Source organism: Nipponia nippon, unplaced genomic scaffold (genome assembly GCF_047370975.1).
Source record: "Nipponia nippon isolate SJK-2023a ecotype South Korea unplaced genomic scaffold, ASM4737097v1 scaffold_7, whole genome shotgun sequence".
Taxonomy (NCBI): Eukaryota; Metazoa; Chordata; class Aves; order Pelecaniformes; family Threskiornithidae; genus Nipponia; species Nipponia nippon.
In genome coordinates this window covers 40,386,128-40,413,242 of record NW_028262391.1, presented here as the reverse complement: position 1 = coordinate 40,413,242, position 27,115 = coordinate 40,386,128, and the positions used below count along the sequence as shown (strand labels likewise).

Genomic DNA, 27,115 nt, shown 5'->3' with positions numbered 1-27,115 from the left:
GGGGGAGCGGCGCGGGGCGCCGCGGGGCGCGGAATCCCGCGCCGGGGCCGGCGGGGCGGGGCGGGGCCGGGGCGGGGGCGGGGCCGGCGGCGCCGACGCGGAAGCGGCAGCGGCAGCAGCGCGCGGGGCCGCCGCAGGTGGACGCCGCCGGGCTGGCGGCGGCGGGGGCAGGTGAGGGGATAGGAGCTGAGGAGAGGAGCGGAGCTGAGGGGAGGGGAGGGGCCGCCCGCCCCGCCGGCGAGCGGGAACGGGATCGGGGTCGGGGTCGGGAACGGGCCCGGCCTGCCCGCGGCCGGAGGCGGGCCGCCGCCGTGGCGGGCCGGGGCCTGCCCGCCCCGCTGACCCGCTCCCTCCCTCCCCGCAGGGCATGCGGCTGCCGGGGCTCCGCGGGCGGCTGAAGGCGGCGGTCGTCGGGGTGGTGCACGTGGGAGCGCTGCCAGGTAAGCGGCGGCCGGGCAGGGCCAGCCGGCGGGACCGGGCCCTGCCGCCCTGCCGGCGGCGTCGCCCCGCAGCCCGGCGGCGGCCCCCGGAGCAGAGCCCGCTCCGCTGGAAGGCTGTGCCTTCAACCGCCGCTGCGGGCCCCCCGTGAAGGGCCCCGGGTTTGGGCATCGCCCCTTCCTGGAGGGAAAAGAGGCAGGAGACACCTCCATGTGGGGAGCTAGGCTGGGAAAACGAGGGTATGGTTTTGGTGAGCTCTCCGCTGCCGTGTTTTAAGAGGCGATGGTTATGAAATTACACAAACGAGCGCTGGGACAGGACAGATGTTGGATAGAGCTCCCGCAGGTCCTGCGAGGCTGCAGGGAGCTCAGGCAACAGCAGGCAGGGTTTGTTCCACCCTGACCTCCTCATCCACCTTTCCGGGGGCTCAGGGGAGGCAGAGCCCGTTACAGCTACTGACCTTCCCCGTGACAGGCTGGTGCCTGGAGCTCACTGTGCTCCACCTTGTCGCAGAAGCAGCCTCCAGGCACTACGGCCAGCTTTCACCAGGCTGTCAGATCAGACCATCTAAAAAAGTTGTCGGAGGGCTCTTCTCAGTCCCCATTTCAGACTGTCAGTGCCTGGATTTAGGAGCCCAAGTATCAGAAAAGACTTTGGAGTTGATCTTAAGGAAAGTTCATTGAACTCCAACAAAATCCATGCATGTTCATTTCTGCCATGAAGCACTTGTACTGAAGATCAGGTACAATCAACCTTGCAGATTAGAGTTTAAGATAGGTTTAACTAATTTTAAATTGACTGGTGTTCAGCATAGGTATTCTGCAGACCTAGAGGTCGGTCTCACCATAGGTGGTATTGCATGGAGCATCACTAATGCAGGATAAGCTATAATAAGTACAGGAATAGCAAGCTAAGAGCAGACCTGGTACAATAAGAGATTATAGCAGATATTCCTCATGTTTGTGAATTAGATTTAGGAGCTGAATGGTCACAGCAGATCTGTCAAGTTCAGGTAAGGAAAGAGATGCCACTAAGGCATGTCTCAAGGAGATACAGCAGCCTTTTAGAAACTTTACCCTGTTCCTCACTATTTCAGTATGCCAATCCCTACAGTTATCCTGCCTGAAAGCTGGTTTGTGCGTGCCCTGGGGTAAGCAGCATTATTCTTGCAGGGACACCAAGAAGTTCTCTTCCATTGACCCAGATCATTGACCAAGCTTGTCAAGAGGCAGAAGCTTACAAGGATGCTGGAGTTGTAAGTTTTGTTTTCCTTCTTTCTATGGCAGCATTTACACAAAGCTGCTTCTGCATAGCCAATATTTTAAATTAAGTAAGTCTATAATTCATCAAAAGCATCTTTGCTTTTGTTGTGATCAGCAGTGTAGAATCTAGTTGGAGGTCTGTAGCTAGCGATGTTCTCCGGGGTCAGTACTGGATCCAGTCCTGTTCAACTTATGACCTGGATGAAGGGACAGAGTGTACCCTCAGCCAGTTTGCTGACCATACAAAACTAGGAGGAGTGGCTGATACACCAGAAGGCTGTGCTGCTGTTCAGCGAGACCTGGACACGCTAGAGACCTGGGCAGAGAGGAACCTAATGAAGCTCAACAAAGGCAAGCGTAGGGTCCTGCACTGAGGGAGGAACAACCCCACGCACCAGTACAGGTTAGGGGTTGACCTGCTGGAAAGCAGCTCTGCAGAGAAGGACCTGGGAGCCGTGGTGGACAAGTTACTCATGAGCCAGCAGTGTGCCCTTGTGGCCAAGGCCAATGATATCCTGGGGTGCATTAAGAAGAGTGTGGCCAGCAGGTCAAGGGACGTTATCCTCCCCCTTCACTCTGCCCTGGTGAAGCCACATGTGGAGTACTGTGTCCAGTTCTGGGCTCCCCAGTTCAAGATAGACAAGGAACTACTGGAGAGAGTCCAGCGGAGGGCTATGAAGATGATTAGCAAACTGGAGCATCTCTCATGAAGAAAGGCTGAGGGAGCTGGGTCTGTTTAGCCTGGAGGAGACTGAGAGGGGATCTTATCAATGCTTACAAATGTCTTAAGGGCAGGTGTCAGGAAGATGGGACCAGACTCTTTTCACTGATGCCCAGCAACAGGATAAGGGGCAACGGTCACAAACTGCAACAGAGTAAGTTCCATCTGAATATGAAGAAAAACTTCTTTGTTTTGAGTGTGACAGAGCACTGGAACAGGCTGCCCGGAAAGGTTGTAGAGTCTCCTTCTCTGGAGATATTCAAAACCCACCTGAACACGATCCTCTGCAGCCTGCTCTAGGGGAACCTGCTTTAGCAGGGGAGTTGGACTAGATGATCTCCAGAGGTCCCTTCCAACCCCAGCCATTCTGTGGTCTTAAACCACATGGTTTAGGAAGATGTTTAAATCCACATCTTTTATTTCAACATAGTAAGTAGGCTTTCTAGATTACAAAACCTACAGTAAGCATCACATGCACCCAAAACAGTTGAAAAAGCTTAAATTCAAATTGTGCAGTTCAAGTTGCTTAAGTTGGATTACCATCAATTTCAAAGAAACAAGTCAATTTAGGGTGAAAAAAAGAAAAGGAAAGTTGACTGCAACACAGACGGTTGCTGGCATTGTAGGTATCTGGCTGTAGAATGCTTCATCATCCAGTCTGACAAGCCACTGTATTTTTAGCTCTGTACAACACTCTGGCTTCATGAAGTCATGGAGGAATGCCATGTGCACAGCTGAGGCACTGCATATATACCTCAGTCACTTGTAGGCTGCAGGATCACCCCACATTGGTGTTTGTAACAAAACAGCACAGATTATTCAGGGACCAAAAAAAACCTCAGGCCCTTTTCTGCCCTCTTTAACCCTTCTATCCTAGCCCCCTCACAGCAAGCATGCCTGCCTTGCACATCTAGAAAAGAAGGCCCAAAAGGCCAGTGTCAGCCAGAGGCAAGAAGAGGCAGGTACTACTGACTGAATTGCTGTTGGACCTAAAGTGGCGTAGTAATCTTCATAGGTCAGTAGATTTTAACAGGGTGTATGTCCTTTTGAAAGGTCAGATATGTTTTAAACATTTCATTGCACCTTGTCTTTGGGTGTTGATGTGCTTTTTCTTTGACGTGCCTACAGTATTATGTACATTTTCTGGCATGGTAAGGTGGTGTCCTAATGTCCGAGGTTTGAAAATATCTTAAATGAACAAGTAGTCATTGCTCTGAGCTGCTGTTTTCTGCAAAAATTTAATAACAAGCCAGTTGAAACCTTTTTAATGGCATAAATTAGAATGATACTTTACAGAGTGAACAAAATTGAATATAAGAGCTTAGTCTAAATTATAGAAGGGGCAGAGCACTAGTAAGGCTAAATTAGGAAAGAATCCTGAGAACAGAATTGTTGAAAGGATAAACAGCAGTGCAGAAGAATGATGTTTACATAGGCAGGCTTCAGTGCCTATGAACCAGATGACCATGTGCAAGATGTCCACTCAGTTAGAATAATCTCTAACTGCAAGTTGTACAGAATGAGTAAGTTTTCTTCCTTTTCATGCCTGTTGAAAGAACAGGTGTGCAATAGCTCTGTATTCTGTGCTGTGACTTTATATTTTGCCTTTACAGTTACTTTATCAACATGCGGTATAACATGATTTGATCTACATCAGAAGAGTGACAAGTACTAGTCTCTGTCTTCCTGTGTTAAAGGAAGTGGTTACACAAGTGATCTGTAACTCTTGAAACCATTGCCCTGCATTCCAGTGCTTGTTTACCCATTTCCCTTACGTACCAATTACACATTGAAACCTTTCGCAGCAGGGAGAAAACACCAAGTATACCTAAAGGTGAGGGAGTGTACAGGAGCAGTTACTTTCACTGCTGACATGCACAAAGCCGGAACAGTTTTAAGATCAACTTTAAAATCAGTACTAACACAAAATTTTAATTTGGGTTTTATACTTATTGTCTTTTTAACAGTTGTAATAAATTCTGCTGTTCCAAGTCTAACTGGTTTACCTTTTCTCCTACTGCATCGCAGTCTCTGTACTTGACTTTTTAAGTATCTTTAAATATTTAAATATAAATAAAAATTTAAATATTTTAAAACCTACCTCTCAGGTAGAGAGATGAGGTGAACGTAGTTGTTTCTCTACACATTTGGACAAATTCAGGACTTAAAGTTATGCTTAGTCCATTTCCAGTAGAAGTCGCAAGAACATCAGTATACATTCCACACCAATCTTTATTCTAAAGGTCTGTACACAATAATGTTACAGCAATATGACAAACAAATCCTTTATTAATGCCATAAAGGTCAGAGATAATCAGGAGAGCTTCCATAAATATCAGTATGGTTGCCTAACACTTTCTGCCATTCACTTGTTCAGTTTTTCCTGGTACTTTAAGAGAAATGCAAGCTTTCGTGACAGATACTTCAGGAGCTTCCTGGCTTTTGCACAGCAATCACCACTCTGCCAAACTAGCTATCCTGCTTCTTTAATGGGAATATACTTAGGTTCCCCCTCAGTACTCTGAGTGAGCCGTTAAGCTGGTTTTCTTGTGGAAGAAGAGCTAGAAACTTAAAGTTTTTTTTCCACAGATGTTTCTACTGACAGTATTTCTAAATGCTGCCTACAGTAGCCTTTAAGAAGGTATGTAACCATCTTGCTGTTACTAGATGTTTACATATTATCTCAAGTAGCTTGAATTGGCATTAACATTTAAAAATAAAGTATATGATCTTGCTCACTCAGTATGCATTACACTTGGAAGTAAATCCTAGTATACTCAGAAAAAGGTGACTTGTCTGGCACATTAGCAGCTTAACATAATAAATATGAAAGATTTGTGATATTAGAGCACAGTAATGAGAACAAGTGAGTGCTCAGTTAGGAAGCCATCTGTGCTCAAAATGTATATGCTTTGTACTTGTGTGCTGCTAAACAATGAAATTCCCTAGACAAGATTTTTATAAGCAGCAAGCTAGGAGGCATTATGATCCCTCCAATTTGTATCCGCTTTTGTTTAAGAAAAATGCAAAATATGTTTGAGTTAACTTTTATTCATTTTGTTCAGCCTGGGTAATGCTTACTTTGTAGCCAGAAAATAGAGCACGAGTTCCCTCTAATTTCATTGATATAGATCACTTTACTACTAGTTGCTGTTACTTAGCTGTAGCTACTTGAGTAGCTAACATTAAGACAGTTAGAGGTACATAAGTAAAACTATTTCTTTTTAAAAAAAAAACCCAAACCCCAAATTATAAAGCTATGTTGAGTTGCAAATATTATGGTGCTTCTTACCACATAAAATTTTAGGTTTACTTCTTTTACCAGTGCTGTCTCTGGAGATGCATGCATTGCTGTTCTGATCCTCCTGACCCTTCTTTTGTCTTTGTACCTGGAACAGTAGCTGCTACTACATCTTTTACATTGAAGTTTTTAAAAAAATAAGTTTCAAGCCTATTACTCTTATAGCTACGATGATAGTTGGAATTCAAATTAGAGTTTAATAACAGTTAAGACAGAAGAAACTAGTATTTCTGCATAGAAACATGGAGGTAGTTATCACTTGGAATACAGATGTTAACATTTCAAATCTTAGCTATATTACAGTAGGAAAAAAATAGCAAACCTCCCTGCAACTACCTCCTATGGTATATGTGGGAGAACATAAAATACCTATTTACCTATATTAAGGCAGTAACCTCTTGCTCCGGAGGTAGAGTTTTTAAAGGAATTGCTAGGAAGCTGTGCCTAGACACAGCAAATAAATGCTCTACAAAGGCACCTGATTTCCTTTATAAGGGGCACATGACTGTGGTGGTGGGAAAGGCTGTAATTGTCTTAGTGCACACCTGAGCCTATATAATAATGGGTATGATACAAAAAAGCCTTTTCTTCCTGTAGAAAAGAGTAGTTATTTTAAGCTTGCAAAGGTTTGTATTAGTATGTATATGTTTGTAGGTAAAGCCTTTCTGTTAGGGGAAACACCGGGGTTAAAGTTGCCCTAGGTAAAAGCTGTATTAGGTAGATGGTGAGTTAAAGTTTGTATGATTGTTATACCTGTTGTGGTTTGTAGTGCTGTGACTATTTTTGAGGCTTGTCTGCTGTGATATGTGTGCATGTGGCTGAAGTTTTTAAGAGGTCATTTCTATAAGTGGAATAAAGCTAAGGAAATTATTTTTCTATATAATCAGAGCGCTATTTAAATGACCCGTTTTCCAGTAGCTAACTGTGATACAGGAGGCATTTTGCATATATGTAGCACTTCAGAAGTCATTCAAATTAAAAAGGAAATATACTGTTTGAGAATTACTTATAATAAGGCTATTATATATAAGCAACACTTAAATCATCTTAATATTCAATGGAAAAAGAGCATAATAGATATTTGCTAGAGTTTTATCTCATACTATCCAAATAAATTCTGCTTTGGAGGGTGTAATATAGTAGCTGTTCCCATAGACTTCTAAACTATAAGCTTAAGTTCCAAGAACTTTAATTTAGCATAACTGTTTTCTTTCCACCATTTTAATTAGCTGTCTGATAGTACTGAAGTCTGTTTTATATACATATCAATTCCGTAAACACAGAAATCTGTGGTGTTATATTTTTATATAAAATATGAAAGAAAGCTTTGAGTTAATGCATCTGTAATTCAGCTCTCTGTATTGCAGAACATATGTTGTTCTTTTTTAATTAAACAAAACATAATATGCAAAAGAACATAGTCTGTTGGATGGTACCAGAAGAATAACACATTATTAAAGTAATACCAAAAATATTCATTGTAACTATGGACCTTGAGACCACAGGAAGAGACAACTGCTGAAAAGTGAATATAATAAGTTTAAGGCAGAAGAGAGAAATGTTGGAATCTCCCCATATGCTGGCAGTTTGAACTAGAATTCAATCAGATACTTTTCATGCACAGTAGTATGGCCAGAGTTTTTAATTAATTTTTAAATGAATTAATTCATTAATGTATCTAATGGAATAATTTGCTTTATGCAAATCCTGAGCTGTAAAAGTAGTAGCAACTCAGGGAAATCTGTTTCACTGTGGAATTCCTGTGGAATTCTGCCAGCCTGTTCTCCTGCTTTTTTGGCTACTAGCATGGCTCTTCAGGAACCGAGTGTCTGAAGCCCCGTTCCCAGACACCTTTCTTCCTGCATGTCCTATTGGGATTGATTCTTGACTGCCTGAAAGCCTGGGGCTTCTGGTTTGCAGATCCTAGCTCCTTGCCCTTATGATAAGCTTGGAGTTTCCCAGATATCCAGGTTTTGGTGAAGCCTGCCAAGTAGAGTGTTCTTGAGCCAAGACCAAGGGCTTCCAGGTTTTGTGGCCTCAAGGAATTACCTGGTTTTGAGGGTTCGTTGCATTTTTTGAGTTTGTTTTGTTAAAATATTATAGTTCTACATTAACCCTTTTGCCATATATTACTACAGACGAACTTTGCATTCTTGCTTAGCCTGACCTAATATATTTATGTGTACAGAGGGCAAAAGGCTAAGGGATTTCTTTTTCTGTTGGTGCCACAAAGGATTCAGTAGTTGTGCCTGAGGTACAAGACCATTTGGTCAGTTCAGGTTTGTTGGAACAGTCCTGACCTCATTCCAGAGAAACTGACTAAAAGTTTGTGATTGATGTTTTGTTTTTTTGTTTTTTTTTTTTTTTCATTTCTGAAAATGCAGTGGGTTTTCAGGGGACTGGTTGTCATCTTTGTTGTACAGCTACCTCCCATCACAGGTGGAGAAGTGTGGATGTTAAATTATACATTGAATTGGACATAGAAACAAAACCAAGGACGGATGTTTTGGTTAGTGACCATATCTGGTTTTCCTTTGCCTAGCTTAGCTTTTCTTGGACTGGAATTCTGTAATTAAAGATGCTGATGAATGGCACCAAATAGTGCATAGGCCTAATGTTGGGTGCTCATAATATTAGATCACTTTTTTCCATTAATAGGTTGTGTCCTTTGGTTTTTAAGGTAGCATGTATTTTGTGTATTTAAATATGCAGCTGTACCTTGCTACACTGACTGTATGTGGGTCGTGTGCTTGGACTGACCATATTGTTCCATGGGATTATTTCCCTTCTCAGTTTTCCCCATCCTCCATGTTAGGTGTTCATTTATGATGTCTGTGGCTTAGCCTGTAACTCAGCCATTAAATGCTAACTGCATTTTATATACTGTCTTGTCTTTTACTGCCAAAAGGGCTTCTACACTATGACAAAGATTAAAGAAGCATTACATATGAAAGTTTTTAAAAAAGGAAACCTTTTTTTTTTCCCTTCCTGATTCTCTACGTTATTATTAACCAAACTTTTTTGTTTAATCTCTAGTTGTATTTTTGTTCTTCTTTCTATTCCGGTTCAGTTACAATATCTTTGAAATGTAAAGATCTCATTTTAAAAGGATTAAGATGTGTGATAATACTCCAGAGAGTGAAATTTATTTTCTATACATACAATTAATTTGTCTATTAAACTTTTTGTGTTTTTAGATTGAAGCAAGTGAGAAATTTCTAGCTTCTTTTAACATTCTTACTGCAAATGCAAAACATCAGGCTTGAAATATGTTTCAAGGCTATACTTTTACTCTTGTTATTAGTCCTTGACAAAATTATATATGATTTGCAGTTGTTGAAAACTTTCTGGTATATACTATACAATGACTGGAAAAGTACAAGGTACCAGATAATGTACAAAGATTTTCAATAAATTGCATAAATTATATCAGCAGAGTATTTTATCATCACTCCATTGTTTGATAACAGTATGCCCGTATGGAGTGAGAGGTATAGCAATATCTTCCGTAAAGTAATTCTGAATCTGGAATGGGAGAAATATCAATAGTTAATACTATGGTATTAGGCACACTGCAAAAAGGCACAATAGTAGTCAAACGAAAAATTCCTTTATTTATCCAAAATAAGTTATTTTCTGACATTAATTGAATTGAAAATTGCCTTGATTATCTCTAAATCCTCCGTTATCCAAACATACTCAATATCGTATATTCCACTTGGATAATTGAAGTTTGACTTTACACTGTTTTTAATGAGGTATAAGATTTAACTCATTCGCCTATAGTTCACATTTTAGGATGGATCAAAGGAAACCAAATTGATGAATGTATAATTAAAATCACATTTATTTCTCTTCATGATTTTACTGCAAATACCATGCTGTTGATGAAAGCACTTTTGTAAGTGGTTGTATGCATCAACACAATTTACTGTAGATAATCCTTCCTTTGAAGGAAAACCTTTAAACTCCTGTGTCTTTTAATACAAAACAGCGTAATGGTAAACTAGCCATGTTTTTTAAGTTCCTTTTTTTCCAGTTTAATCATATTTCTTTATAATAATCTCCACAGGATGGCTTGATAGTAGAAAACATGCATGATCTTCCTTACACGGTATGTCCTGGGCCTGAAGTAACTGCAGCAATGACAGTCATTAGTGCTGCAGTGAGACAAACCTGCCCTCATCTCGCGCTGGGTGTCCAGATCCTCTGTGCTGCAAATCAACAGGCAATAGCAGTTGCTCTTGCTGCAGGTAATAGAAATGACTCATCAGTTATTACTGTTGTTTGCTGTGGCATTTACTCTCTGCAAATTGTGCATTGTACTAACATAGATACCATGAAAAATGAGACATGAAAAGCTCACTGTACCCTGAAAAAGCAGAAATTAGATTTTGAGAAAGATGCCTGCTTGATTATAATAGATGATACTTGTGCACTGCTTCAGTAGGAGGCAGCTAAAACTCCCAAGGCCGCTGCCGCAGCTTTCTAGGCGAAACCTGTCTAAATATAATGATTAGTTTAAACCTACTCATGTCTAAAAGCCACCTTTGGTGTAACCCTATTTACTTCAGTTAAATTATATTTGAGGATCAATTTAACCCACTGTGGTTAAGCATCCTGTTTCAGCATCTAATTATATATTGTTGCTACTACTGTTATCCATTAAAACTAAGTTTTCATTGCCTTTTTTAATGAATGGATGGAATTAAGCTTTTTATATAATAACAAAAAATTGAGTGTACAGCTAGCCAAACTACTTAAAATTAAATTGCATTTGGGGAAATTAAAGATAAATTAATCTATCTTTATTGCATGAATCCTAGACTTACTAACCTTTCTGCTCCTACTGCTTGCTGAAGCAATTTTAGTTTTCCATATGTAACGTTCCATGATTTAAAGATGGAGGCTGGTTTAATATGGAAGGCTTGTACTTCCTAAATACTTCATAAATGGAGGGTTAATGCCTGTTTTTGCCTAAATTGCATATGTGATTACAATTAGGTTGCACATTTTTGAATGTACCAATTTTATAAACAGGCAGAATTTTGTAAGAATGCAAAACTAAAAGATGTTGGTGTTAATTGAAAACCGTATTTCAGATAAAATAACGTAGGCTAACTTACCTGCAGTGGCAGTTTTAATTATGTTGAATATGTTCTAAAAGTCTTAAATTCCTTTTTTGTTGGGGGAAATCTTGTTAATAGATGTGTTTTGAACAAAGATTTGAGTGCTTTAAAATCAGAACCTGACACTTTCAAGGTATCTAGCTACTTGACAAACTGACAAAACCTGATTTTTATTGCTGCAGTGGAACCTATATGAAAACAAAATAAAAATGCTAACAGAATCTAGTTTTAGTTTTTAGGGGTTGTGTGCATGTAGGATACTTGACATACATAGGCATTTGCAAAAATATTTATACATCTTATTTTTTTAAAAGCAATAGTCAAACTGTTAGTGAGTTATGCATCCTTTTAGGAGCAAACCTGATTACTAAATAAGGGATATAGTGTGGGAACAACGTATTTCTCTTACTTCTCAGCAATTATTAATGAGGGAGAGAATTCCTGGAGGGCTTGGGTTTTGCTCAGCTCTACTACTGTTCTGCACTATTTGCTCTGAAACTGGAGAATGCCAGCTAGGAAAGGCCTGTGTTTAATGCATTTCATTGCACTTCTCTAAAAATGATTGTCTCAAGTTCACTGAACAGGAAAGCAAAAATAAAAGAAAATCACTTTAAGCAAAGCCATAGTAAAGTGAGTGCTACGTTGTAGGTAGCAAATCTGAGTAGTTTTTCAGTAGCAACTTAGTAGTGACTTTAACGTCAATACAATTTTAATAGGTAGCTATTAATAAAGCAAGCCCTGTATGCTTTCACTACAAAAAATACTTGCTGAAGGTGTTTTAGCTAAAAAGCATAAGTAGCATCTCGTGCTACTGTGCAGTCATGTCATTTTCCCTGTGGAAACTGCTATCTTTGGTAGAAATAACCATTCCAAAGAGAACTGCACAGGGAAATCATAAGTGGTCTCTAGGTGAAGCTAATGATTTTATTTTGTAAAGGGGGAAAAAAAGTCAGCAGGTTTACAATGTGACTAGAAGGAGCTCAACATCAGCAACACGTGGTTAATGCTAATAAACATGTTGTGGGTAGCCAAGTAGTAACAGATGAAATTACTGAATTTTCCTAGTATATTGACAAGGTATTGGATAAATCTGAGAATAACGGTATTAATCAGGGGATGAGGCATATGAGAAGGCTGAGAATTTTTTTAATTTATTGAGGTTCCTTAGGAAACATTTATTTATTCAATTAGGCACCTAAAGGAAGGAATGCCAGCAAAAATGTGTTTGTGCTGGGTGCTTCAGCCACAGGTATGGGCAGTGGTAGGAAAATAGTGGGGGATGTTGAGGAAAAAGGGAACCACTGTGTCTGCACTCTTCTGACAAACAAGCAGTTCTTCATGTTATCAAAAAACAACTATTGAGCCAAAACCATCGTTGCCAGCATCCTTCCAGCTCCAAAAGGTTATTGCAGACTGTTACACCAGTGCTGAATGGTCCTGGTTCAGCGCACTGACAGGTCCACCACAGGGCGTTGAAGGAGGCGGTTGCCCAAGGGCATCCATCCGACAGGCCATGGCATTCTCCTGCCGTGGGCCTCGCTGCAGGGCCCGTGTTCCCCCTCCGTCTGCCCCACAAACCAGCGTCACTGCATCTGATCTTTTGCTTTCGCTTTTGACTTCAAGAGGTTATGTTGAAAGCTGCCGGATTTCCCTCAGTTCCTAAGGGCTGATATGGCAATGTTAGCCCACTCAAAAATTAGTGTCATTATATACACAAATAGTGGGGGAGATTCATGTCACACCTTTCTTTAATATTAAAAGTCCTCTGCTGCTCAGTTTTTATACTCTTCTAATGTAGGCATTTTAATTTAAAATACAGTAACATCCCTAAGGAACCATAGAGTGCAAAACATAGAGACAATACAGAATAGTACCGTTTTGTATTTATATTTTTGACTGGAAGCCATCTTAATCTCAAATACTTATTCTCAAAAAAACAACCCTTAATAGTTCATTTTAATGACACCCTCCAAAGACTCTATCTTCCTTCTTTCTTAAAATGCTCTTTGTGGAGAAGCAAGTCAGAATTTGTTTGCTAGGGTTACCTTTCAATTGGTTCATTATTAACAGGTGTACCATGTGTTTTTTAGAGGTGTATAATTTCCTGTTTGTAGTTTCTGATTTAATTAACTACATCTGCTTGAGGTTGAAACAGAACCATATATATAAGCAGGTTCTATGAGCATTTGTAGAGGAGATAAAAATACAAATGCTCCCTTATGTATTTTTGTTTAGCAAATATTACTGGTTATCATTTCTCAGTGCTCAGGAATGTCCACAATATGTTCACTAAGTCTGGGTCAGATTGAGGCATAGTGTTTGGTTTTCCTTACTTATTTATCAGTATGTCTTGTTTCCTGAAGTTAACCATTGTGTTAATTTCATGTACTCATGTTGTTTGTTGTTCATCTACTTCCAAATTACATGGCTTTTCTTTTACTGAAAGCTTGCTAATTATGAAGGACTATTCATATTAGAGGGGACTGTTGTGTCTAAAGGAATTGCCCAAAAGCCCTCAGCTGCTATTTGTGTTTTTCCTCGTTAGTGAGATGTTCTGCTTGGCTCTAATCTATCAGTGTAGGTCTCTGCAGAGGAGATGCAGAGCCTTTATAATACCGGGAGTATATGCTGGTGATACTCCCTTTATTATTTCATACATTCTGCATGTTCTCTATTACCAACATGTAGCAGTCATTGAGAAGAAATAAATAACTGGCCCATCATTAACCTAATGGAGACAAAGGTAATGGTAAGAAGAAGGATTTCAAGAAATATTGCTGTTGTAGAATATTGGCCTGGCCATCTGCTGATCTCCAAGGCATAACACAGTCCCCATAGCCGTATCTTTGTAGTGATGCACAGGAACATTTCTGATATTCCAGGTGCCCCTCCCTGTTGTATCTTGACTCCACGGGGTGGAAAACCCAGGCTCATGGGCCAGAGGCAAGTTATGCTCTTGTGTTCTGGCCAGAGCTTCAGTCTGGCTGCCTGGGAGCAAGGACTGTAGGGTCTACTGTAGAGTGCAACTTTCCTACACCTGGGTGAGCCTGTGTTATGCTCATCATGAATCAGGGCTCAGTTTTTACATTTATCTTCTCTCATCTCATAAATTTAGAATAGAATAGCTCAGTTGGAAGGGACTTAAAATAATCATCTAGTCCAACTGCATCTCCACCTGACTGTAAAACTGCCCTTTTTTCCTTTAAGGATCATGTTACTGAAATCCCCTTTCTGAATTAGTCTTCATCAATGATAATGACACAGTTGGTAGCTGATTAAGTGAAGCTTCATATCAGAAGATATCCCAGGTACCCAGATATCTCCATGTCTCTTATAAACACAGCTTTGCTGTCTGAGACTGTTCCTTTCCCTCACCCACCAGCAGAGATATCGTCCACAGGAGTTACTTGCTACAGCCCATGATACTGTTTAAGGTGGGATAGAATTGGGCAGAATTGTATACTGCTTTTTCGTTTTTAACTGCCACCGTCTTAATGCTGTGGTGGGGGGAAGGCAGCTAAGCTGAGAACTGCAGCAGGGGTGTGCATGCCTTGGGAGCATCCACAGGTGCTGTGGGGCAAGGCAGTGAGTGCAGCGGACTCTGCTGGAGACGCTTCTCCCAGGCCTGCTAATCCTGCTGAGCGTGGAAGGAGCTGCTGTAAGACAATGTCCTGAATAGTAAAGGGTCTTTGTGGCACAGAGACTGTATGCCTCTAGCATCAATAGTAGGCAAAGTCAATACTCCTCTGAGTTTTCATTTTCAGCACAAAATCAGTCTTTCAGATTCTTTTTGAATTAGGAAGGCAAGAAGAGCTGGGAGCCAGGATTTACTGTGCATATAAAACAAGATATCACCAGTAAAGTTACCTGCAGCATCTCACCTTTGTGTAAAGGCGAAGAAGTTTGCCTGAAGTCCAGAATTCAGCAGAAACCAGGAGCTGCTGCCTTGCAGAGGCCAGATCCCATCTCTGTGAAAGCAGTAAATCCTAGCTCCCAGCTCCTTTTGACTTTATAACTCAAGGAAGGAACATACCTGAGAAAGGGCTTCTCAATGGTTGCATCGAATTCACTGTTTTGTGGTGTTAAAATGCATCGATAGCACATTTTGCACATTTAAGATGGATAAAGGAAAAGTACTATTTTCTCCATCAACTCAGTCTTGTGATATTTTCTCACCCAGCAAAAGTGTTTTAGTCTGTCATTTTTTTTCCTTTTAATCATAAATTATCATGGGAAGGAAAAAAAAAAAATTAAAGCTTTTATCTACAACTGATATACCTCTGCAGCTGTTTGGGTAATGCTGTTTAAGTTGGATTAAAGTAAGTGGAGTAACACTAACTTTTGAAAGAGACAAGCTCGAGTTCCTTGAACAGGCCCTGCAGCGGCTGGTTACTTGATTGTATCATCTTCCTAATACAATCTTGAAGTTCTGTTTATTAGGTTTTGTTGGAAATTTCCTGTTCTTGTTTTCCAGTGAGATTACAAAATTTTTTTGTTCCCATGTAAGTCAGAAATGGCACTGCCTATTAACTGTTCAACGGCTATTACTTTTCAACTTGCCAAATGTGAAAGTAAGCAATAGTATCATTCTCACAATTTTATGAGCGTAAAAATGAATTCATTAGCAGAATCTGATTATGGCTTCATAAAACAGAAGGGTAATGATTTGGTGCCTGCACCTATTAGAGTTGGTTAAAATTTGTATTTTCATAGCCCCCAAAAACTCAAGTAGAGTGCAGCCTTGTTAAACTAAGTACAATCCTAATGTTTAGCAGAAAGTCTTAAATTATTAAGGTAAGGAAACACAAACCAAGCTTCCACAAACAACGTGTAAGCAGTGATTTCAGTAAATGAAATTACTCAATGAATAGCCCCTGTCCTGAGTTAGATATTGTGATTGCTGTGGAAATGTAACATATCTCTGGACTCATCGATAGTCTTATGATTAGAAGAGAAGTAATTTTTCCTATTTAAGTCTGAATTGTACTGTAAACTTGGGTGATTTAAACAGACCCTTTAGCTTTTGTTCCTAGATGCAGAAATCTAGCTATTTGTGCCGTGTTTATTACCCAATATCTACTAGCACCTATAACAATACTTGTGGCACACTCTTGTCTTTGGATCCTGAGAATACTCCATGCTCTCCACCCGCTAATCTCAAGGCACAGGACAGCTCCTATTTGATTTGGCATCCATCTGTGATGTTTCTTGTTTGCTGGAGTCTGTGTTGCTAAGCAATACGGTCTCTTCTCTATCAGGCATAAGCTTCTGTTTCTGCAACTTCAGGGCTTTTGGAATGAAACCGAAATTTTAAAATAAACAGGCACCTTGTCATTTGGTAAATAGATTTTAAAGATCGTTTATGTTTATATTTGAAATGTGTTAAGGTGAGGCCTCTGTTGCCTAAGCAGTTCTCTGGTGGGTGGGATTGCATCCTTGATGGCTGCCTTCACATGCGTTGGTTTCCTTGGTATGATGTCAGCTCTAATTAAATGTGCAGCTGACTCCAAAGCTGGAGCCGCAGCAGAGCTTCACAAGGGCCTGGAAGAGACCTCTAAAGTAAACTGGAAGAACAGCAAAAGCTGCACAAGATGAATGCAGAGCTTTTACACGTATGTTAAGTGACAGGTGAAATAAACTTCAAGGCTATGAAAGACTGGAGAGAAGAGGGGAATACAACAAGGGAGTCAGAATTCAATCTTGTGCCTTACAGCTGTGGGCTTATTACACCATGGCCCAAGGCTTCAGTATTTCAACACAGATATTTCAAGGCTGTGTAGGGGGTCCCTGAGAGTAGATGAATGGCCTGTGTGAAGTCATTGCTATTCATAATCTTCCTCTTAAGTATCCATCCCACAAAACCTTCCTAGAGCAAAAAAATGAACGAATATGGTGGAATCTGTGTTGCTAAGACATGGTAGAGTTGATGGTTGGAGTAAGTTCGGGATAGAGTGGAAAATGTTTCGCTCCTCCCAAACCTTATCTTTTCGTACCTTTGGCACAGCTCTAGAAGTAATTTGTTGATGCTGTGCTGTGTAGAAAACACAAGCCACATTCAGATGGAGAGTCAAACAGATTGTATATCATGTGTCGCAGGCTGTGTCTTCTTGCCTAATTTCCTAAAGAAAGAAGACTTAATGCTATTCCTCTGATTCTGATGGCCAACTTCAGGCATATTTAACAGGGGAATAGACGTTGGAAAAGAAGGAATACAATGAAAGAGGTATCTGGAAAGAGGGGAGACACCCAAGTTAATGACCCTTTTTGGAGAGAAGATGCATCATTAGGACAAAGGAGCTGTGTTTTGACCTACCTGCTCCTCTGTCGGCACGTGCCCACTGGCAGGTCATGGCAAGAGGGAGGGCAGGGTGTGCAGCCGCCAGTTCGGAGCCGCATGGGAACAAACTGATATGATGGGGCTGAGAAAGAGAAGGGAACTGTGGGGATAGGGAGAAAACTGGTGGGCTCTATGGGAGAGAAGGGAGTTGAAGGTGGTAAAATGGAAAGAAGTTGGAGAGAATATGGGTGAAAATAAAGAATGTAAAACTTAAATATGTGGAAAAGCAAGGTTGGTTAGCCCTAGCGCCTATGGAACAACTTGTGCTGGGATTAAATAAGAGGGGCAGTAAGGTGGGGGGTTGTTTGTTTTTAGTATTTCTGTTTTTCAGTCTTCAGTTTTAGCTAAGATATTGCTATTGTGTTTTTTTTTTTTTTTTCAGATCTTGATTTTATCCGGGCTGAAGGGTTTGTGTTTTCTCATGTTGCTGATGAGGGGATTATAAATGCCTGCGCAGGTAACCTGCTACGATACAGAAAACAAGTTGGAGCAGAGAACATTCAGATTTTTGCTGATATTAAAAAGAAACATAGGTAAATACAAGCAATATTTTATGTAAATATGAATGTAATAATGATCTTATGTTTTTCTCCATTTTCTGATTTTTTTGATGCCTATTTAGTGTCAGGAAAGTTAATGATATAGGGAGAACTTTATTGTTCAAGCAAGGGGTGGCAGTGCTATTAGGAGATATGTTTAAAAATAAATTTGCACCTGTAAGCTGCAGGTTGCTGCATCTGTGAAGTTTGCAGTTGTTTAACCTTCAAGATTTATAAATGCAGACTGTAAAAGTTTTGCATCTGGTATTAGGTGAGATTTTGTATACTTGTGTATATGCCTGTTATGTTTAAAGAAATTTTGTTTCTGGAGGCTAGGCATCCAAGATGATCTTTAGTTATGCAAGCAGTTGCCATATAAAAGCATCCAAATCATAATATTTTGGCATTTTTAAAAAGATATTCTCTTTTTTCTTCTTTCTGCCCATAATACTGGTTTCTTCTACTTAAATCAGTGCTGTCTACGTATGGATTATGTTCTATGATTACTAAACAGAAGGAACTTATGACAGATGAATCCAGTTTCTTTTCTGCTGATACTTTATCATAACTGTCACATGGTACTTTCAGCTATTTAGATGTCACTCTTTGTTTTTTTTTTTTCCCTGCAGAAGAACTGCTCAAGTGTTATGTATTATACATGCTAAATAACCTAATTAAAATGTTTGTGTGCAGTATGTGGGTAATTGTGAGAATAACCAAGTCAGGAAGATCTTAAATACCTAATAAACAGGTAATAAATTTCAAAATAGAAAGGAAACAATTTGGTGTAGTCAAATTAAGCTTTTAAGGTCCTTTCAGAGTGGTTTCTTTCTAATGATTTCTTTTTATATATGTATGTGTATATATATAAATAAAAATACATTGCATTATCTTTTTTATAAAAAATTGATTACATCATGTGATTTTTTTTTTTCCCTTTGTCTTGACAATTGATGAATTGATATTTGGATTATACTTCCTATTGTTCAAAGGGTTTGCATTTTAAGAAAGGAAAAGAGATTTTTGTTTCAGGCAGATTCATAAGCTGAGAAGGAAATGTTAAAGGACTTGTTTGAGTCTTTTAATGTAGAAAAACACATCTGCCACTGAGAGCTGCTAGCCTCCTGTTCTTTAAATGGGGAGAAACTATTTTTAGTAGTCTACTTGCTGTGTTTCAGCTACCCTCTATGTGCTAGTTTTAGGGTGCCTATTACTCTTAAGTCCTGTTTCAACCTCATTATATGCATTAGGTAGTTAGGCCTGCCTTTCTCCAGCTGCAGAAAGGGAGTTAGTGTACTTGTTCTTGCATCCATCACCATGAGTGGAACGCGCTGCACACACACGCTGCCTCTGAATATGGCCAGAGCATGGCCCCCCCAAGAGCGTTGTCCGTCCAGGCTGATCCAGGAAAGAGGTTGGCTCCATCACCGCTCATCAGTGCAACATGTTGGCCATAGCCATTGTTTTCTACTTAAATGGAAGTATAGAAACAACAAAGTCAGGTGTTAAACCAGCAATGGCTGGAATTCTTCAAAGTTTAGAACTGCTTAAATTAAAAGCTGCTATTGCTATAGGTTTCGGACAAAGTGCGCCACCCATATATGAAAGACTGCTGTTGAAAAACTAGGTTGCAGGTAACTGATGTTTGTAACTGTTGTGCAAGATGATTCCTGTGATTATATCATAGGTAATAACTATACTTTCTGTTAGTTGGACTTTGTGAAATGGAGGGGTGTTAATTCTGTTCTAGGCAACAGGATCTGATTTATGAATGACTGCGCATCCGCAACTCCCACTTGAAGTCGGAGAGCTGTGTGTGCTCAACATTTCTGAAATACAGGTGCTTGACATGTAAGCAGCTGTCTCAATTGACACTTGGTAGTTCACACTTAGCAATCACTCTTTAGAGACAGGAGACCCAGAGCAGTAGACCGATCAATTATGGTTCCCTGATGGAAAAGGTTGGGTTTTTTCTTGTTCGTATTGCAATTTTGCTTCCCGTTTTAAAACAGGACAGTTACCCTCCCTTGCAAAGCCTGCCTTTGGTTGTTCTGACAGCGGGGAAGATGAAATGCAGTCTAAACATTCAACAAGATGGATAACAAATGTGTGTGCCGACAGTAACCACAGGGTACGTTCCTGCTGTTTACAGTGCTCACGCTCTGACGGCAGATGTCAGTGTGGCCGAGACCGCTTCTGCTGCTGAGCTCTTCATGGCTGATGGGGTCGTACTGACTGGCACGGCTACCGGATTGCCTGCAGATCCTCAGGAGCTGAAAGGTGAGAGCTGTCATACGAAGGTCGGACAACAGGCAGTGAATCAGCTTCTGGGTTAATGTAGAAAGAAATCTATATGTCCACTGGTCCCTAAGGAAAAAAAAAAAGGGAAGAAAAACTCTCACTGTAGGGTTTGGTTTGATGCAGAACTAATGTGATTGAGGTGCTATTCAGATTGGCTGTTGTATGTTTCTAAACAACAATTTGGCGGGACAAAAATGAAAATTATTTCAAGCTTTTATGACACTGAATGATGTTGAGGCTTAAATGAAAAAAATGTAAAAAATGTGTGTAAAATATGTTAAAAACCTACCTGTTCCATTTCTAAAAAGTCTTAATATAAGAAAAAGGTACTTTATAGCCTTATTAGAAAACTAACTATAAATCTTTCCATTGAAGAGTTAAGCATTTTTGTCTTTCGCAACAAAAATGGAAGTCCTGCAAGAAAAGAGGCATTTTGGTAAGGCAACATTCCAAACAAGAATATCGGGGGAAATACTGCTTAGAAGATTTTCAGAAAGAATGTAAGTTAATTGGTAGATAGAAAGATATTACATCAAAATAATTTTTAAATGGTGTGGACTTTTTATCAAGGGAGAGTCATTTGACCTATGAGCTCTGACCTTTGCAAAAATTTTATATGATTCTTCGTATTTTTATATTGGCATAAGTCTGGGCTGTCTTCATGAAAATGGATTGCTCCCATGCCAGAATTAAAGTTCTATCATGGGGGCATTTGATTTTCATCACTAATTTAGATTAATGGCTTGCACTTGAGGGTCTCACTACATAAAATAGAATGTGTGGTTTTTAGGTTTTATTTTTGCTGACATGCTTAAACTTAGCATGTTTTGAAGTTCTAGGGCAGAGTGAATTGTATTCAACTTATGTTAGCTGATGAGGGTGAAAACCATACTTTACTTGCCATAGATACCTGGACCTCAAACATCTTTTGAAATAATATGAAATCATTTAGCGTTTTCAGGGTTTTACCTATATCATACATGCTTAACAGCATTTAAAATGAATGTTGAACTTGTCAAAATGGTTTTTTATTTAATACATATTAAGTGAACTTTTTGCCAAATCGGTTATAAATTACTACACTTCAGTCACCAATGCTAAAAAGAAAATGATGGTTTGGTGTGAATATTGAACCCTTCAATTAGTTGGGTCTTTTGGTACAGTAAACTAGAAATGATCCATGGAACAAGTGACCCTGAAAGCCAGGCATAGTTTCAAGACTACAAAATTTCGTTACTCTAGAGCTCCAGCCCTAGAGTTTGCAATGAATGTCTCCACCACCCTTAATGCAGATTAAATAATTAAAAAAAAAAAAAAAAGGATTTGATAAGTCTTAGGGCAAAATCCTAGGTTAAATTCTGCTTTCGCATATGCATGTGCAACCTCCATTGATTTCCTGCATCAGAGAGCAAAACCTGATCTCTAGGCCCATAGGTTTTTTATCACAGGACTCCGAGACAGCACTATGGCTTCTGCTTTTCTTTCATGTGAACAAACACGTCAGTCTCCGTCTTGTTCTCTTTCTGGGTCCAAAGAACAAAATGAATCAGAGTTGGCAGCTGTAATGAAGTACACACATTAATTTTGTGTTTGGATTTCTGCTATGAAAGCAAAGAATCTGTGGATCACGGATTTATTTTACTTAAGTCACAGCATTTTGGATGTTAGCAGGCCCTCTTATAAGAAGGATGTTGGCTTAAAACAGTTACGAGAACTTCTTAAAAATCAATATTCCAGGGTATAAGGAAATGACAAATTAGGCACATCTATGTCAGCAGATTCTTAAAAGGAATCAGATATACAGTCTACAAAGTTGGTGTTGATGTGAGTGAAATTTTGCATTTCACGAATTTATGCAGCCCTGGAAGTGCTGTGTTACGATGATACACACAATTGGGCACCTTTCATCACACTGCAAAGCATCTCTTGAAAGCAGAACCAAGAGACAGATGAGATTTTTGTCATGTCTTTTTTTCAGCTTTGTGGTGCAGTAATATAGAAGTGTTTTTGCCTTTGTGTCTGTGTTGAATTGACTGATTTGTGATGGGGTGTGGGAAATGAGTGTTTCCCTGTCAAGCCAGAGAACGGCGTTCAGTAGGGTTTTGTTTGTAGTTTGTGTCGCCGCCTTTTCATAGGCAGCCATCAGCGTCGCTCCTCGCAGCGGCTGGCAGGCTTTGCTCTGGGGCTCTCTGGGCGTACCGGGCTCCAGTGGTCAACAGAGTACAAGGTCTAAAAATCAGACTTCAGGTGATTAAGGAGCAGGAATTACAGCTGAGCATTTTGAATTACAATTAATTTATTTAATAAACCATACTTTCATTTAAGAGGTTATAGAAGTTTGTTCTAGTTTGCTACATTGCGAAACATTCTTTGGTTGGAGAGTGAACCTATCAGGTTTTCTCTTTGGGTATAACTGCTGAAATACCTGCTTCACATCCAGGCTGTATTTTAAGTGATCAAAGCTTTGTATAACGACTGCTTAGTTATCTGTGTGAACAAAGCAAATGGCCTCAGGTGAGTAACCAGTGGAAAATGGGGTACATCATGAAACTCACCAGCTGGCTGTGACTGTCACCTCCTCGTTTTTGTTCATAAAAGGGGCATCAAGACTGATTCACCCTCTCACATTTTGATGGTACATTTAGGTCAAAATAGAGGCTGCTGCCTTTGCAGTACCCTCATAGAGATAAACAGGAGATGCAAGTCTCTGATCTGTACTTTTTGTAAACCGTAGATTTAATGACAGAGAAAGTCCTTTGAATTAAAAAACTAAAATGTGTTACAGTGGAGCATTACCATAAACATAGTGTTGTGTACGGTACTGCACACTGCAGTGATTACTGCATATGAAACAGCTATTAAAGAAGAGTAGTCGAGCAAGTTATTGGCACAGTGGCGCTTATTTTTACGCTGCTCTTCGCCATTGTTTTCAAGCTAGGAGCATTTGGCCTTTATTTCATGTAACTTGTGCATACCGTAGTTCAAATGCTTTCATTGTGCTTTGCAACCAAGCACTATTTAATTTGATTTTATTAAAGACATGTCTGCAGATGTACCGTCACAAGAAAGAGCACAGTGCCCTCTAGTTACAGTTTATTGAAACAGAGAAATGTACAAGTTATGTAAACTTTAGGATCTTGTCACTGTAACATCACAGAATTGTCTCCTTTTCTTTGTGTCAAAAAATATAATCAGAAGCAGAAAGCCAAGAAAGCTGAGATTTAAAGGAAAGCTCTGTATTTAGAGACATCTTGACAGTGACTGAACATTGCCATGCAAAAGCACATCTCACTGCTGTTGCTTTATTTTCTTTTACAAGTTAGAATTTGTATTAACACAGCCAATAGACAAATCACCTTCTACTAATCAACTTTAGGCCTTGATGTGCTTGGAAATGACTTAACAGTAGCATCTGTAGCATACTTAATTAGGTAACCCTGTCTCATTGCAGACAGAGTACTCCCTTTGCCATTCTTCACATTGTCAGTCTGAATAAATCTCCAGCACAGAGAGATGTGTGTGGACTCTGTGTGTCATGTATGGATCACAGCAGGAGTTGGATACCTTGCTACTTTGGAAAGCTTTGGGGTTTTTCATAGTTTCACAGCAGTCTCAGATTTCACTGGTTTTTACTCCTTTGCCTCGTAGGACTAAGCTGTTGTCTTACACCCATGTGATCATGCTTTGTTTAATTATTTGGTTCTTCATTTTTCCTGCTGATGTGAAATAATTGTAAACCAACTACCTGCTAATGTGCCTTACGCACTTGTCGTAAAAACAAATATTGACTTGGAATGAAGTTCCTCTGGGAATACAGTAAAGTACTGTTGCACAAATCTCCGGTCAGTTGTAGCACCTTAATTATGCCTTGGTATCTATGTAAAGCAGATCTATTTCCAAGAGAATGTAGATACTATATAAATAAAATTCTGATTTTTCTAGAACAGGATTTCAGCAATAATACTATAAATAACTAAAAATGAATTATTTTGTTGCTGTAAGTAGTATGACTATAAGAATATAAAATATGCGTAGAAATAACTATAGTTTTAATCATATATGCATGATCCACCTGATTTGTTTAAAATTTTCAATAAGGGCTGTGTGGAATGGTTTTATTTTTGTGTTAAAATGTTTGTAAGGAGTTATTGTTCCTAGATGAGAAAACGGTAAGGCATGTGACCTAAAAAGAGAGCCAAGAGCATTTTAATTGATCCCCTTTCTTTGGTGAAGTAGGAAGGTGATAAATAATTAGTCTTCCCTGAAGCATAATTAATAAGTTTGGTGCCTGATGAAACTTTTATTTAAACAGTGTTTTGAAGCAGACTTTTATATGTTACATATATGCTTTCCCTGGTTTACCTCAAGCTCTTACCATTTTACATCAGCTTATCACCAATTAAAGCAATATACATGGTTTTTAAAGGTCAGAAGTAATGCCTCACAACATTTCTCTAAGTAAGGGAAGAAACATCCAGTCCTGTGAGTGACTCTTACGATGGTCAGTTTGAAATGAAAGGCTGAGAAGGGTGCTTAGTGATTCTTGAACTGGGATTTTTAATATTTTTTTTCCAGAGCTAGTACTGACCCAAGTTCTGCAGAAAATACTCTAATAACCTTTTATTTATCTATGGGGAACCTTTCCGTGGTCAAAACAGCCATCCCCTTTTCTTTTTATTCTAAAAAAAAAAATGTAAACTACGGTGACTGAGCCATAAATCAGTTTCTGCACAGTCAGTCTGTCAGAATGCATGCATTTCACAGTGAATGTGATCACCTGAACCATGGCCTGAAATCCACCCCTGTGCACAAGGGATGAAATGGATCTGTAATATTTTGAGCACCATTTTGATATTTTGTCTATTTTTCCTTTTGGAACCAGGTAAAGGCCCAGATAATTAAGTAACAAATACTGTACATAGAAAAAATAATTGGGTTTTTTGTTCCATTGCCATTCATAGAAAGATAACTAGTCTTTATCAGTACTATCCTTTTGCTTTCTGGTAAACTAGCTGGAGCTATCAATGTAGTCTATATGACCACTGCTTGCTTTCCTGCTTCCGAGTCCCTGAAATTTATCATGAAGTAGACAACACATTCCTTTTCCATTCCCTGTGAATAAGGCCCTTCTTTCTTCACTGAAGATCTCCTACTAGTTGTCAACATAGCATAAATTCAGCAAGGAGACCTGGCAGAAATACACACCAGTCCAACTACCATTATTGTGATTTAAACTGATGACTGAAGAATTGTAATGAGCACAGCTCTGCTGAATAGTTCTGCCACTGTAACGATCTCACCAGAATTGCAAAAAAGAATCTGAGCTGATACAATGAATGGAAACAAGAATGGCATCTTATTCTTGCAGCTGTATTTTGATTACTTTGTGGAAAGATTGGGGGAGGTGATTATTCACATCTTAAGGTGAGGGAAATTGAGAACAGAGTTAAGACTCCACATGGGGCATGGAGCCCACATGGTTACTCCAACATCAGTAAATCCTTTGTCAAGGCAATGGACCTGGTTTGCCTGCAATCTATACTGGGTGCTACTGCAACACAGTAGTGAACGATAGCTCCTTTCCATGTACATGTAGTACCTCAAGCACAATGGAGCCTCTAAGCGTGATGGTAACAGTCACAGTAAGTAAAAAGGGTCTGGTCCTGCTGTGCAAAAACTTCCTGCATCCAGCATCTCTTCTTACCAGGGGTGTGGAACAAAAATTAATTTATGAGGGAATATAGTAAAATGCAGTACATTCTCTATCAACCAATTCAACTTCATCTTGCTTAAATCTTGTTCCTTAAGAATAAAGAGGCATACAGGTATGATATGAAGACCCAACTTTCATATCTTCCATAGCACTGAAACCATCCTCTGATATGTGGCCAGGAATATTCTTCTGCAGTGTTTCATACAACAACAGAATGCAAAATAAAATAAAAGTGAGATTTTTCTTAACAGCTGTTCAGAGCTAAAGGTGTTTTTTCTAGAGAAGTTGTTTTGTTCTGTAGTAGAAGACATAACGTGATCATGAGTTTCTTGATACCTTTCTTTATTGTTGAAAAACTATGCAAATTAAGAGTCTTGATAGAGCTTCAAAGATGGGACTTAACCCTAATTTTGGTTTTCTTCTCTTCAGAGGTTAAACATGCTGTGAAGATTCCTGTGTTGATTGGGTCTGGAGTGACTCTGGAGAATGTGAGGAATTACTTGGATGCAAACGCCCTAATAATTGGTTCGTATTTCAAGAAAGAAGGTTATTGGGCAAATGGTGTTGATCCTGACCGAGTGAAGAAGTTTATGGAACACATGAGTAAACTGAGAGAATGAGTTTGTCGGCAAACAGTATTTTTTTGTGTGTGTATAAGTGCAGTATGATACATCGTACAAAATTAATGCACAAATGTGTGCTTGAATGGCTAATAACATTAAATGAAAATGCACATCATCTCCATAACTAGCTGGGAAACATGGTGACACTTGGCAATAAACTGGTGCTCTGGTGTTTGTTTCTAGGCAGCACATTTCTGTGGCACTCAAAGCCATCACCAATGCAAAACCAACTCTCCGAAGGCATGTAATATATTCTCTCCTATAAGTAAAATGCTTATGGAGTTTAAGAATTTGTAGTAAATATTCATCACAGGTGAGCTGAATTTTGTTTTGCCTGTGAGTACAATAGGATGCCCTAGGTTTACAGCTTAAGAGTATTGTAAATTGGACAAGTTAATTAGCCTTTCAGTTTTCCCATCTGTAAAATGATGATAATAGTACCTATATCACAGGGGGGTTGTAAGACATAATAAATGAATGAATGTACAGCACTTTCATCTCCTCAAATGAAGGGCTCTATTAAAGTTAAAGATCATTATTTTTTCATTAGAATTGTGCATTTATTACAAAAATGTAGTAATTGTATACCATACAAAAATTTAAGATAATTAGGAAATTGATTTACTTGCAATACTTATTGGAGAATAAATGTAAATATTGAATTACATTTTAAGTAGAGTTGGAATTTAGTCAAAATGTTTTTGCAAAAATTGGAAATTTTAATAAAGGTTTATTGTTATTTTTCAGCAAG

At 39.4% G+C, this 27,115-nt stretch overlaps 2 protein-coding genes across 4 annotated transcripts in view; both read left to right on the top strand.

The window, feature by feature from the left end:
- The first annotated feature begins 83 nt into the window (after positions 1-83).
- On the top strand, positions 84-27,110 carry LOC104013307 (uncharacterized protein F13E9.13, mitochondrial). 2 transcript variants are annotated; one of them, XM_087738721.1, is made up of 7 exons: positions 84-171; positions 365-440; positions 1,611-1,693; positions 9,795-9,975; positions 17,571-17,721; positions 19,880-20,007; positions 26,171-27,110. In XM_087738721.1, the coding sequence occupies exons 2-7, from the start codon at positions 368-370 to the stop codon at positions 26,359-26,361; spliced, it is 807 nt and encodes a 268-aa protein (XP_087594847.1). In that variant the 5' UTR covers positions 84-171; positions 365-367; the 3' UTR covers positions 26,362-27,110. The 2 variants fall into 2 exon arrangements, with proteins under 2 accessions (XP_087594847.1, XP_087594848.1); XM_087738722.1 differs by lacking the exon at positions 26,171-27,110 and adding an exon at positions 20,404-20,528.
- LOC104011299 (protein C19orf12) overlaps positions 26,169-27,115 on the top strand; it is a 30,016-nt gene continuing 29,069 nt past the window's right edge. The window contains exon 1 of one of the 2 annotated variants that reach the window (XM_087738728.1): positions 26,169-26,266. The gene's annotated coding sequence lies outside the window, so the exon portion shown is untranslated. The remainder of the gene's footprint in view (positions 26,267-27,115) is intronic. The other variant, XM_087738735.1, reaches the window with a different exon arrangement.

What these genes read in the sequence shown, in the direction of transcription:
- LOC104013307 (XM_087738721.1), top strand. Translation starts at nt 368, where the DNA reads ATGCGGCTGCCGGGGCTCCGCGGGCGGCTGAAGGCGGCGGTCGTCGGG. An exon ending in AGCAGTTGCTCTTGCTGCAG is followed by an intron (nt 9,976 to 17,570) that starts GTAATAGAAATG and finishes TTTTTTTTTCAG; the next exon opens with ATCTTGATTTTATCCGGGCT. An exon ending in GATATTAAAAAGAAACATAG is followed by an intron (nt 17,722 to 19,879) that starts GTAAATACAAGC and finishes TGCTGTTTACAG; the next exon opens with TGCTCACGCTCTGACGGCAG.